Genomic DNA, 12,845 nt, shown 5'->3' on the forward strand with positions numbered 1-12,845 from the left:
CATCATTATAGAAATGTTGTATTGTAATTAATGGCTCTGTTTATACTTCAGATTATGAACTTTTTGCTGTAGTTTTGGAGTCAACTGGCAGCATGGGAAGCAAAAGAAGTATATGAGCTACATATGGTTAATTTTTGTATTTCTATTTATGATAAAGTATAGTGTTGCTACTTATATTTTACTGCATCTGCTTGCATTGTATATATATTTTTTTCCATATAAAATGTTGTGATATGCTTGGCTATAAACTTTGCACTCTTGGTGGTGAAGAATGAAGATAGAATAATATAAGTTTAGAGGGAATTGAAGAGAAGACAGCAGGTCACTCAAATTTGATTGCAATATTCCATAATTAAGGGTGTGTTTGGGGCTGCGGTGTGATGACGGTTCGGTACTGCATCGCAGTTTTTCTTATTTGACAAAATTTTGTTTTTCCTGCATTCTCAAAAAACTGCAGCTGAAAACAATTTTTTCCCATGAGACCTGACTACTTGCAGTGGCTACTTGAAAGCTACGGCCTGACTTAAAAAAAAAAAATTGTAATAGCCATCAATAATAGTTTCATCTTTAGCAGCTTCATGGCTACTTCTTCATTGTAATAGCCATCAATAACAGTTTCATCTTTAGCAGCTTCATGGCTACTTCTTCAAATAGATGAATCTGCCCCAAGCAGAGCCTAAATCAACAACACTAATAGATCTTAATAAAGTTCAAGTCTCAATTATTTATCTAAATTATGATCAGAGTACTTATCCGCAATAGTCATAATATCTAAAATTTAGTAAATTTATTGAACACTCACATTGCATCCTTTACTTCGAATAAAATCGACTCTCCTTTCAAGAGTTTGGAATGTGCTATGCATGATATGTAATCAATAATGTGAACATTATATAACTTTTATAAATAAAAATGAATTCAAGCTGATCTCAAGTCAGTTCTAGCCAATCCTTCCATGCCTCAAAATTTGCTAAAAAAAATTACAATGTATTGTTGTTGTCTACTTATTTTAAAGTGGAAAAATCGTAAAGGAACTTGTGTAGGAACATGAGTAATCGTAAAGGAACTTAATGTCTCCTGAATTACAACATTGACATGTGTAGGAACTTGTTACATGGAACGGGTGATGACCGATAGCGAATGACAGCAGTCAACAGTAGTCAATGTCGTTGACAGCAACATGAGTAATGTTGTACCGAACTATTTTGATCGAATTGTTAAAAAAGCTTCCTTTGATCATACGACATTTGATGGACATTTAAGTAGCTTAATGAAGTCGGAATTGTGTGATCTTAGACTCGTTTTCAGCTTCTTTTCAAAGCTTTAAGCTCTTCCTCAAGCCTCAAGCTCCCCCGTCCCCCTCAGAGGGTTGGGACTCTATTTATTGAGTTCAATGCGCAATTAATGCAGAAATGCGAATCACTTTGATCGGGCTGTTCAAAAAACTTCCATTGATCATATGACATTTGATGGAAGCACGCGAACTATTTTGATCGAATTGTTAAAAAAGCTTCCTTTGATCATACGACATTTGATGGACATTTAAGTAGCTTAATGAAGTCGGAATTGTGTGATCTTAGACTCGTTGGATTCTTCTTGTCAAGACATTCAATTTGGTTAAAGATTCACTAGATTTGACATACGTTTGTCCTTCCAAATATGCTAGGAAAGCTTCTAAAAGTGGTTTAATATTTTGATCTAGACTTGATTTGGTTCGAATTTGACCCATTTTGGTTTTAATGGGTCCGTCTTGTTGAACTGGCCAATTTGACTGTAAGTTTGCTGAAATCTGAGCTTTGGATGACTCATAATCGAAGTCTAAACATTTTTTTACTTAAAAGAATGCTTCGAGTTTCATGTCATGCCTTAAGATTCATGTTGAATAATGAATAATTGTTGGAGTTGTATAAATCACTTTCAATTAGTTATGTTATTAGTTGCATCTTGAGTGGTTTTTCTATTCCCTTTGAAACTTGAGTTGTCTCCTTTCTCCTTTACTTGTTCTCCAACTTATTAGGTAGGGAGGCAGTCAACATTCTATGATTCCATTTATGTGAAACTAAACTCATATTCAAGTGGCCCAAACACCTTGTTGTTTGTAAAAGAGTTCACATTACTTGTTCTCCAACTTATTAGGTAGAGAGGCAATCAACATTCTATGATTCCATTTATGGGAAACTAAACTCATATTCATGTCGCCCAAACACCTTGTTGTTTGTAAAAGAGTTCACATATGCTTTTCAAGTTTGAAGATACTTCGCCGCTCTTTTAAAAATTTCTTTCTCTCGATGAAAATCACCAATTTCACTCTTAAATTTGTTGTACCCTCTCTCTTATAAAGTTGCTCTTATTTACGAGCGTAGAAAAAACTAATAATAATATCATTCAAATATCTTCCAAATTAGATTGCATGAAGCTATTTAATTATATTTGATTAATACACACTAATGTACTATTTACACAATTTAAAAATAGAAAAAAATTAATGAAAAAAATGGAAATAATTAAATTGTGCATGTCGTTTGAACTGGATAATAAATATGTGTGTGTGTGTGTGTGTGTGTCGTGTATCCCAGCATATTAGTCGGCATTCACAATATAAGACCCTTCAGGTTGGGGGTTCGAATCCCTTCTAACATAGTTTGTCTTAAAGATGTGATACTCGAATTGTTAGGTACATTAGAGGTGGCTGAATGGTTGTATAATAACCACTTTCCATTATATATATATATATGAAAAAATATTTTGATATGAATTGGAAGGGTAATAGAAATGTATATATTTATATAATAACCAGTTAATAAACACTCTTAAGGGAGTTTCTAATAACAAATTTAAAGGAGGTTTAACTTAAATAAATCAAATGGAAAAATAAATCTAAATTTTAAATCCTAGATTTAATAAATCGAGTTTCTTTTCAATTCCTCTCAGTTTTATCTTAAATCACGGGTTTACTAAATGGGTAGATTTACGAGCAGTTTTAACGAGTAGATTTAACCCTAAACTCTACCAAAATACGAAAAAATGTGAAGCAAATCTGGCGGTTTGCTAAATCCAAATTCTCTCTGTTCTGTCTCTGTTACGACGTAAATCCTGATTTACAAAAGACAAATTCTAATTCTAATTTGATCATATCCAATTTGAGCTTTTTGGATGATTCCAATTAAGTCCACTAATCATGAATTTATTATCATCAAAATTATTGAGTTAACATGAACTATATTTACAAATAATTTTCAGAAGTTTGCCAAATCTGGATTTACAGATTTTAACAGACCTTACTTGAAAACTTGTTTTGCAATGCTTGTTCGAAATAGCTCGTGTTCGCAATCGGCTCGTGAATAGTGTGTTCATGTTCGGCTCGATTTAAATATTCGTGTTCGTGTTCGGCTCGTGTTAGGCTCGAAATTGGCTTGTTAAACTAAATTTGAGAAAAATAGATGTAAAGTGTGAGATTCGAACTTGAATCAAATCTATACAAAAAAAGACACTAACCACATTGCCACATGAGGTGTTATGATTTAAATTTAGACATAAATATATAATATATTATTATATAAATAATATATGGAATATATTATTATATAAAAAGTTATATAATTTTTTATTCGAGCCATTTTGAGCCGAACACGAGCGAACAAACTGTTGTTGGTGTTTGACTCGTTTACATTTCGAGCTTAAAAGTTTATTTATGTTCGGCTCGTTTGTTAAGCTTAATGAGCGAACATGAGCTGCTTAACAAGCCGAACTTCACAAACAACTAGCCAAACTGAAAACCCTGTTTCCAGCCAAACAAGCGCTTAGCCGTACTGTTCGCCTTCAGATTTTGCGCTATGCTTCTTCTTCAGCCATTTCTGATCACCTCCCGGTGATCATAGGTCGTCGTTAGGGTTTTACGAGCAAACAAATTATTGTTCGTGTTTGACTCATTTACATTTCGAGCTTAAAAATTTATTTGTATTCGACTTATTTGTTAAGCCTAACGAGCCGAATACAAATATTTCACGAACAACTAGCCAAATTGACAGCCCTATTTGCAGCCAGCGCTTAGCCGTATCTGTTCGCCTTCAGATTTTGCGCTATGCTTCACCTCCCGGTGATCATAGGTCGTCGTTAGGGTTTACTCCAGGATCGGGACACCGCCGGTCATCCTACGTCAGCACGACCATCGTCTTCCTCCTCCCTCTAGCGTCACTAGGGTTTTCTGTGCTACATCTTCTCGATCTCAATCTCATTGCAGGTCGATCTTCTCATTCTCACTCTGCAGTAACTGATTTTTTTTTCCTTTTAGTCGGTAAATCTCGCACGTATTTACATCGTTACAGTGAACATGGATTTTCCACCCCAAAGCTCATGCTTGATTTTAGGGTTTAGGGTTTCTAGTCTAAAATTTAAGTTTTTTGGACTTAATCTTTCATTAATTGTTCTAAGTTCACTTGTATAAAAAAAAAAAAAAATCTTTCTGCGTCGATGGTGATAGGATTATTTTAAGAATCTTGACTGAAAAAGTTAGTGTTTTTATTTGTATTTCTTCTTTCAAATGTCATGTGCTGCGTACTTGATTATCTATAGTGTATAAGTAATGGATAAATACAGTTTATTTAGTTAATTTACGTTTTGAAATTTGTGAGGCAGCGTGAGGGAGATGAAGAAGAGAAGGTGGGGATCGGCTTAATGGCCCTCTTTGGCTGATGAAGTTTTGTTTAACTTACTCTTTAGCTAAAAGGCAAGCTTACTTTAGCCATAGGCTAGTTAAAATGCATATTAGTTTTTGCTAGGTTGGGGCTGTTTGGTAACATATTTACTAAATCCTGCCAATAGCAAAATTTTATTGGTATTTGACCACACCTAGGATTTAGGTTAAATAGAAATAGGATTTAGTAAATCCGAGGATGATGCAAATCTAGAATATTGTTTAGTTAGTTAAGGTTAAATATACTTAAATTTGTTTGATGTGTTGGGCATCTTATTTCAGGATTTAATTTTATTCTCAAGTTAAATCCGTTAAATTCACCTAAAATTTGAATTTAGTAAATTCGGATTTACATAAAAAAAGAGACAAAACATAGAGAAATTTGGATTTAGCGAACAGCCAAATTTACTTCCCGTTTTTCGCATTGTGGTGGAGTTATGTTAAATCTACTCGTTAAATCTACCCGTAATCTACACATTTAGTAAACCTGGGATTTAAGATAAAACTGAGAGGAATTGAAAAGAAACTAGATTTATTAAATCTGGGATTTAAAGTTTGGATTTTTTTTTTGTCCAGCAGATTTAAGTTAAATCTCCCTTAAATTTGTTATCAGAAACTCCCTTAAGAGTGTTTATCTTCAGATTAAGTTCAAATTGAATAATGTGTTTTTCTGAAGTAAGAGTGCGAAAGTTTTTCTATCATACTACAATTTGCTTGTGTTTGGTTAAAATTTTTGTTTTTTGGTTGGAAGTTATAAAAAACTTTTGAAGTTGGTAATTCACAGGCCTTGTTCTCCGCATTCATGGAGGTTGCCAGGACTGAAGGTGATGAGCTTATAGCAGACTATGTAAACTGCCTCATGTCATTGGATGCCAACTCCCGCCCAATTGAGAATATCAACCCTTCAGGTCTTTCAGTGTCTGCCCCAACCCAGATACCAACAAGTATTCCTTCAGTGCTGAATGAACAGCCAGCACCAAAAGATTTTGTTCAGGCAGGTGTGGAAGAGATAAAGCTGGAACCTGTTTTGGGCATGGAGTTTGAATCTGACGAGGCTGCGAAGACGTTCTACAACGAGTATGCAAGGAGATTGGGGTTTCCTTTCCGTGTTGGTAGGTCCCGACGATCCAAAGGGACCGAGGAGGTGCTGATTATGAAGAGATTTGTGTGTTCAAAAGAGGGCATATATCAGAAGAAACCTTCGAACGAGGGAACGAGGAAGCGCGAAAGGATCTCTATGAGAGAAGGTTGTAAGGCTATGATGGAGGTCATTCGTGAGAGCGATCGATGGGTAGTCTCTAAGCTGGAGAAAGCGCATAATCATCATCTTGGTGCTTGTACGAGGGTTGGTTACCTTCGTTCAAGAGGCTTCATTGATGCTTCAGATAAGGCAAACTTCATGGTTTCCGATACAATGACGGTGCTTCGTCAAAATGCCTTCGGTCAAGGTGGAGATGCTCAGAGTCTTCTTGATTACTTCAAGAGAATGCAAGCCGAGAATCCCACATTCTTCTACGCAATCCAAGTTGACAACAATAGCTGCCTAACTAATGCTTTATGGGCTGATGCGAAGGCTAGAACTTATTATAACTGCTTTGGAGATACTGTTACATTCGATACAACTTATAAGAAGAATAAATACATGATGCCCTTCGTTACCTTCTCAGGTGTAAACCACCACTTGCAGCCAGTTATATTTGGATGTGCTTTGCTGATAGATGAGAATGAGTACTCTTTTATTTGGTTATTTGAAACTTGGCTTGAAGCAATGGGTGGTCGGCCGCCTGTTTGTTTTGTAACTGACCAGAATAGAGTCATGGCAGCGGCAACAGCCAAAGTGTTTCCAGAGACCTGCCATCGTTTTTGTAAATGGCTTATTTTTAGCAGATGTAAGCAGAAGTTAGCTCATGTATATTCAGCACATCCTACATTGAAAGCTGAGCTTGAAAATTGTGTGAATGAGTCTGAATCAATCAGAACTTTTGAAACAAACTGGGCTTCGATAGTTGATAAATTTGATCTTATGAAGAACACGTGGCTGCAGGGCTTGTTTAACATTCGTCAGAGATGGGTTCCTGTGTATTTAAAGGACTACTTTTTCGCAGAGATGTCGCCGTCTCAGAAATTAGAGACCATGAATGATTTTTATAAGAAACATTTCAATACAAAGACCTCTTTGAAGGTTCTTCTCGCACAGTTTGAGTTGGCCATGGCGAGCAGATATGAAGAGGAAGTACAAGCCGAGTTGAATACGATTTGCACAAACCCAATTTTGAAAACTGCATCGCCCATAGAAAAGCAAGCGGCGCTCATTTACACGAGGACGATATTTGAAAAGTTTCAAGAGGAGTTTGTGGAGTCATTCGGGTACAATGTTCACAAAGTAAAGAATGGACCTGTAAGTAAATTCAATGTGACGAGAGATGATGATGCTTTAGAAACATTTATCGTCACTTATGATGCAGCGAAAAGTATAGCGAGTTGTAGCTGCAAGCACTTTGAGTTCTCGGGGATTTTGTGCAGGCATATAATGGGTGTGTTCTTGATGGTTGATGTCCGAATTCTTCCACGAGAGTATTTTTTGAGGCGGTGGACAAGAAATGCAATGGGAGGAGCACTTTTGGATGAAGATTCTGCTGAAAACCAAGTTTCATGTAACGCTTCATTCTCATCGAGATTCACTGATCTTTGCCACGATGCCATTAAATATGCAGAGAAAGGAGCGATTTCCATAGAAATATACAGAGTAGCAAAGGATGCTTTACATAAGGTTTTTGCTGAAATTATTGCTAATGAAAAAAATACAAGTCCGGGTGCACATAGAGATGCAATCAATATTAATGAAGAAATTCCAATAGATGATGCAATGAATGATCAATCACTACAAGATCCAGAGCGGAAGGTAGGAACCTTTCTATTCTTAATCATCTAATATTAATTTTATTCACACATCTTATTGCTGTATCTTCCTCCCCTCACTGTACTTGTCCACTAATTAAATCTCAAGGTTTCTCATTCTTACAAGCATGGCAATGGGTATTGTTATTTATAACATGCCTGTTGGATAAGGGATAATGTATTAAGAGCTGGTTGGAGAGTAAAATGTGAAGTTGTGGAGAAAAATAAACATGCTCGAGTAATGTGCTATTCGAGATGAAGCATTATGGTGCTAATGCAATTTTGGGGAATTAGACAAAGGGAGGAAAGAGGAAATGTGCATAGTTGTAGGAAGTTTTGGGTCCAAGGAAAAATGGAATGTATAAGACCAATGATATAATTGAAAAAGAAGGACAGCAAAAACTAGTGGTGATTGAGAATTTTGGGGAGAAAAAAATTGATTAGATTCTAAAATAAGATGCGTAATGAAAATTAGGAGCTATGAGATTCTTAATTCTTGAGGCTATAGCTTGCTCCAATTTTCATGCAAACCTCTTAACTTTAACTTTATTGTCCTTGCTACTTTGTTGTGTCAACTTACAGCTACTCGTGTCGTCTCGTCTTCTTGCTCTTCTGTCTGTTACACGCTTCTTTACTTCACATTATATTTTTCATACCATAGTTTCTGTTTAACCCTTGTGCTAATCTTGACACTTGTCTCCCTGGATTTGCACCATTCAAATTATTCTCTCTGTTATTTGCTGATACCGCTGATTCTGCGTTTATTTACTACTGAATTTTTCTTATGACACTATTCAATTTCCTCTTTTAACATTGCATAGGCATGCAATTTTAGCTCATATTTTAATGATTTTCAGCAGTTTTTTTAGTTTGGATTTTTTTTATATAAATAAGTTCCTTTAGACATGTCTGGTGTGAAAGATGGAAATTTGTTTTTTCCTGTAATAGAAAGAATTAGTATGTTAAAATTACTCTCTGATGATCTATGAAAAAAGGAGAATAACAAAGAAAAGTATAGCGATTTATAGCAAGAGCAAATATCCATTATGTTAACAATTACAGGACAATCTCTTATAGTGTTTATGAAGCTTTTTTGAGTGTTGAGAGGACTAGAAAAGAAGAGACAGTTGTAGTTGAGAGGGATTACATTCAATGGATGAAATAAAGAAAGAAAAGATGGTTTAGACAATTATTTTGCTTTTGAAAAAATAAATAAATAATTACAATTTTTGTTGCCTTCCAGAGCAACTTTTTCATGGAGATATGAGGGTTTGAATTTGTGGAGTATTGTCTAAAAACAAACAAGTCATGGTGATGTTTTTGTCACCATTAACAACATCTTCGGCAGCTTTCATAAATCATGTAACATAAGCACAAAGTGCATCACTTTCTTTAACATAAAAACATAAACTAAGAGAGTTTGAGAGGTCTTTTAGAGGCAGAAAATTGAAAAGAAGGATATAAGAAAACTCCTCAAAAGAATGAATATTGTTAATATTAGAAGAATTGAATCATCTTTGGGTAATGTCATTACACTACGGAGAGACATTTTTTCATGGTGTTTAATATATTGTAGAGAGACATTATGTTCTCGAAGGTTTCTATGTGATAAAATGGATCAAACGTTCCTGCGTGCACTTCTAATTGTGGAACCTTAAGTTTCGGCGGCATGACTTTCTCCGGGTTTGTGAACTGAAAATGGATTATTGTGGGTGTGAATGCTAATTTGAGTGGAAACTTCATGAATTTGGATTCCCCCTTCTTAGAGGTGAGATGAGAAGCTTTTTAAGTGGAAGTGGTCGGTACGCAGAATAAATTTTTGGCAAATACATGATTCCAACTAGCCTTGTGTAACAGAAGTGTTACTACTCATGGAACTTTTAGGATTCAAATTGTGTTGAGAATGGGATTCGAGCTGAACTATGAGTTAGATTTCCTTCTTCCTTGGCTTTTTTTGTCATGTCATTCAATAATAGATTTTCTCACTAATTACATAAATAAATGTAAATGGTGGAAACCTGATTATTTGGGCAACCGAGATGTTACATATATTCTTTGCAAATTATTTTGAACAACTTTGACCTATATTTCTGTGTATTTTTTTCTTCTTAATCCGTCGGGCCTTATTTCATCTTACTTTCAAATAACATTTTTAACACTTTATTATTTATGTTTGGGACAACAATTTTTTTTTTTTTTAACTATCATATTTTTAATAGATGCCCTACAATATGGAACACGAGAACATTTTCAAATATCTTTAATATCCATGTTAGATGTAGGCATATCTTCTAAATGCACCGATAAATGTTTATCACTCTTAAAATTATGTATTAATTATTTCAGAAGCAAATTAACTTTTGTCATAGACCCAACATGGCCTGATACGATTCAAACATGTGATTGACACGCTTAAGATGTTCATGGAATGTGAAATATATTACATTCGAGATTTCCCGACCTTCATGTCTGTCAGCACTAACTGATAGGACTCACACCAGAACTCTTCTTCTTTCGCTTCGTTCCTAGCTCTTTCAGCGTGTCTCAAGTTCTCTTCATTATATGAAGGTGTGCGTGATATTCTCTTCGGTGTTCAAGCTCTTGCTCCTCCATTGTCGCCCTTGCATTTTTCCTTTTACATGAAACCTGTGCTCCTCAGTCAGCATAGCTCTATTTTCTTGCTTTTGCAAAGTTTCCAGACTTATTTTTTTATTTGCATCCAACAATGCTTGTACCCACAACTCTGTTTCAATATAGCATCATTGACATACTTGCTCATGAGTTTCACTAGACTCTCATTATGTACCTACTTTGTAGAACTCAAGCTTGTTCTACTTTTTACAAATATGTTAACATTTTTTTTTCATTAAGTATTCTTAATAGGTTGAAGGGATTGAGAGCCATTTAATTTTTAATTTAAAAGGTTATTTATTATTTGAAAATGGCTCAAGTGAAAACATAATAGAAATTTTATATTTATACTAATAATTTATAAACTTTAACATTGTGACCATAATGTGTCATGTCCTATTTTTTACAATTATATTGTGTCATTGTTTTGTGTCAGGATATCTATATTTATGCTTTATAAGCTACAATTTTTTATCCGGTATAATCATTTCTTAATTTATTTTTTAAAGTTCTATCACATAGATGTCATAACATTCTCATTTCAATCATGCATTTTAGCTAATATAATTACTTCATTTTGTCCCTATGAATTATATTCTTCAGTTGCAGAGGATGGCAATCATTTCTGAACAAGAATGTTAAATGAATTATTAGCAAGTAACCTACTGAAAAGGTGTTAAACATGCATATTATAAATCTCATATTGAGCTACGTATTGCGCAAAATGGAATATTATAAACATAATTAGTTTTAAGTTTTATAAATTATGTTGAAAGTTGTCTTGTAATGACTATGCCCCCTTTATAAAGAAAAAATCTGGGCTGCTGAAAAATAATTAATATGCATTCTAATATCTAGAGAGAGAGAGAGAGTTCAGAAAAAGACTGAAATTATGAAGGTTAACTTTCTGAGTCTAAATGCTTTCTTTTGAGTAGATTTAAAATTGAATGCATGAATTTAATTTTAGTAGTAGTAGATCTAGTGGCGGGGTTGTAACAATGGGCGGTCAAGTCATTAAAAGGAGTAAACATTTTAGATATTTCGGGGCTATTGTTGAAATGATGGCGATATAGATGGGGATGTTATTAGTAGAATTTAAAAGTAGAGGAATGCATCGGGCCTATTGTGTGATAGAAAAGTACCTCTTAAACTCGAAAGGAAAATTTTATGTGATGGTGGTGAGACATGTAATGTTTTATGGCACAGAATGTCGGCCTGTAAAAGAGGAGCGCTTATTGCGTACGGACACCGCACGCAAATTTGCATGCGCATGCGGTGTTCGATTTGAACCTTTGAAATACATCTTTTTGCTTATTTTATTGTTAGAGTGGGGCCCGCACTAAATTTTTGACGGTCCAAATCGGACACCGCACGTAAATTTTGCGTGTGGTGTCCGCACACAGTAATTTTTAATAAAAGAGAAGCATAAAATCAAGTATTGCTGACATGGGAATGCTTAGGTGGATGAGTGGTTTTACACTTACAGATAAAATACAAAACAATAATAGCTATGAAAGGGTTGGAAACAAGATTAGAGAGAGTCGTTTTAGATGATTTGTTCATGTTGACCACTGACCATTTGATGACCCAATTAGCAGATTAGTTTTAGATTTGACTTGTGTTAAAAAAGTTAGAGGTAGACCATAAAGGACTTGGGCATATTATATGAAAAAATGATCTAAATTTATTATAATTAAACGAAAATATGACACTTAATAGGACATAATGGAGAAAAAGGATTTATCTATCTAGCCCCATTTAGTAGGATAAAGGTTTGTTGTTGTTGCTAATGTTGTTATTGTATCTAGTCTAATATCTAAAGAACTAATGATTGATATCTAGCAGTCTTACAAAGCTTTAAAAAAATGAAAAATGTATATATATATATATATATAGAGATTTATATATATATTTATATATATATATATAGAGAGAGAGAGAGAGAGAGAGAGGAGCGTGAGTAAACAATCCTGAAGCCTGATGCTCAAAAATCATATTGCTAGCTATGAAGTTTACATGCATTCCACATAACCCTTATGTATTTATATATCTAACACTAGAGCTTACATATTTTCATTTATAACACATTAGTGTCATGAACCTATGTATGGAAAGGTGTATTTCACTTTTTAAGCAAGATTGGTATTTTTTTATATGATATTAATGATTTGATTGTTTGCATGTTAATACCAAAGTTCAGGTGTGTAAATATATATAACAATTGTGTGATATGTATGTAAATGCTCTTCAATCATAGTTGAATAATTTATTTATTTATTTTTTTAATGTTTGCAGGTTACTAATTTTCTGGGACAGCTGCTTGGCTCTTCATGGTCACCCATGTAAAATTTCTTATTGCAGAAATATATATATATATTTCTCTTGAAATTATTTGGCTAAGTTCATTTAAAGGTATTGCAGATTACAAGAGCAGAAGCAGCCTACAGGCAAGTTCTCAACCACAATGTTTGGGAAATTAATTAGGTTGACTATTTTAATAATATTATGCACTGTTGGAGTTAGATTTAAAATATGTATTTTTGTCTTAGAGGTTGGTGTATAGGCTATGTTTTTCTTTGTAAAATAAAAAATAAAAAAAAAATAAAAAAGGATTTAGTTTTAT

At 34.2% G+C, this 12,845-nt stretch overlaps 1 protein-coding gene across 2 annotated transcripts; it reads left to right on the forward strand.

Annotated features, from left to right (window-relative positions):
* The first annotated feature begins 3,783 nt into the window (after positions 1–3,783).
* Positions 3,784–12,845, forward strand: LOC110017993 (protein FAR1-RELATED SEQUENCE 9-like). Of its 2 annotated transcripts, XM_020715196.1 has the most exons (4): positions 3,784–3,878; positions 4,107–4,240; positions 5,478–7,595; positions 12,518–12,845. In XM_020715196.1, exons 3-4 carry the CDS (start codon positions 5,496–5,498, stop codon positions 12,566–12,568), a joined length of 2,151 nt encoding a protein of 716 aa, XP_020570855.1. In that variant the 5' UTR covers positions 3,784–3,878; positions 4,107–4,240; positions 5,478–5,495; the 3' UTR covers positions 12,569–12,845. The 2 variants fall into 2 exon arrangements, with proteins under 2 accessions (XP_020570855.1, XP_020570854.1); XM_020715195.1 differs by lacking the exon at positions 3,784–3,878 and having other exon boundaries at positions 4,093–4,240.

The sequence above is a fragment of the Phalaenopsis equestris genome, unplaced genomic scaffold (assembly GCF_001263595.1).
Source record: "Phalaenopsis equestris unplaced genomic scaffold, ASM126359v1 Scaffold000002, whole genome shotgun sequence".
Classification (NCBI taxonomy): Eukaryota; Viridiplantae; Streptophyta; class Magnoliopsida; order Asparagales; family Orchidaceae; genus Phalaenopsis; species Phalaenopsis equestris.

Excerpts from the sequence above, each read along its gene's own strand:
- LOC110017993 (XM_020715196.1), top strand. The coding sequence starts at position 5,496 with ATGGAGGTTGCCAGGACTGAAGGTGATGAGCTTATAGCAGACTATGTA. Across the intron at positions 7,596-12,517 it reads TACAAGATCCAGAGCGGAAG|GTTACTAATTTTCTGGGACA; the intron begins GTAGGAACCTTT and ends TAATGTTTGCAG.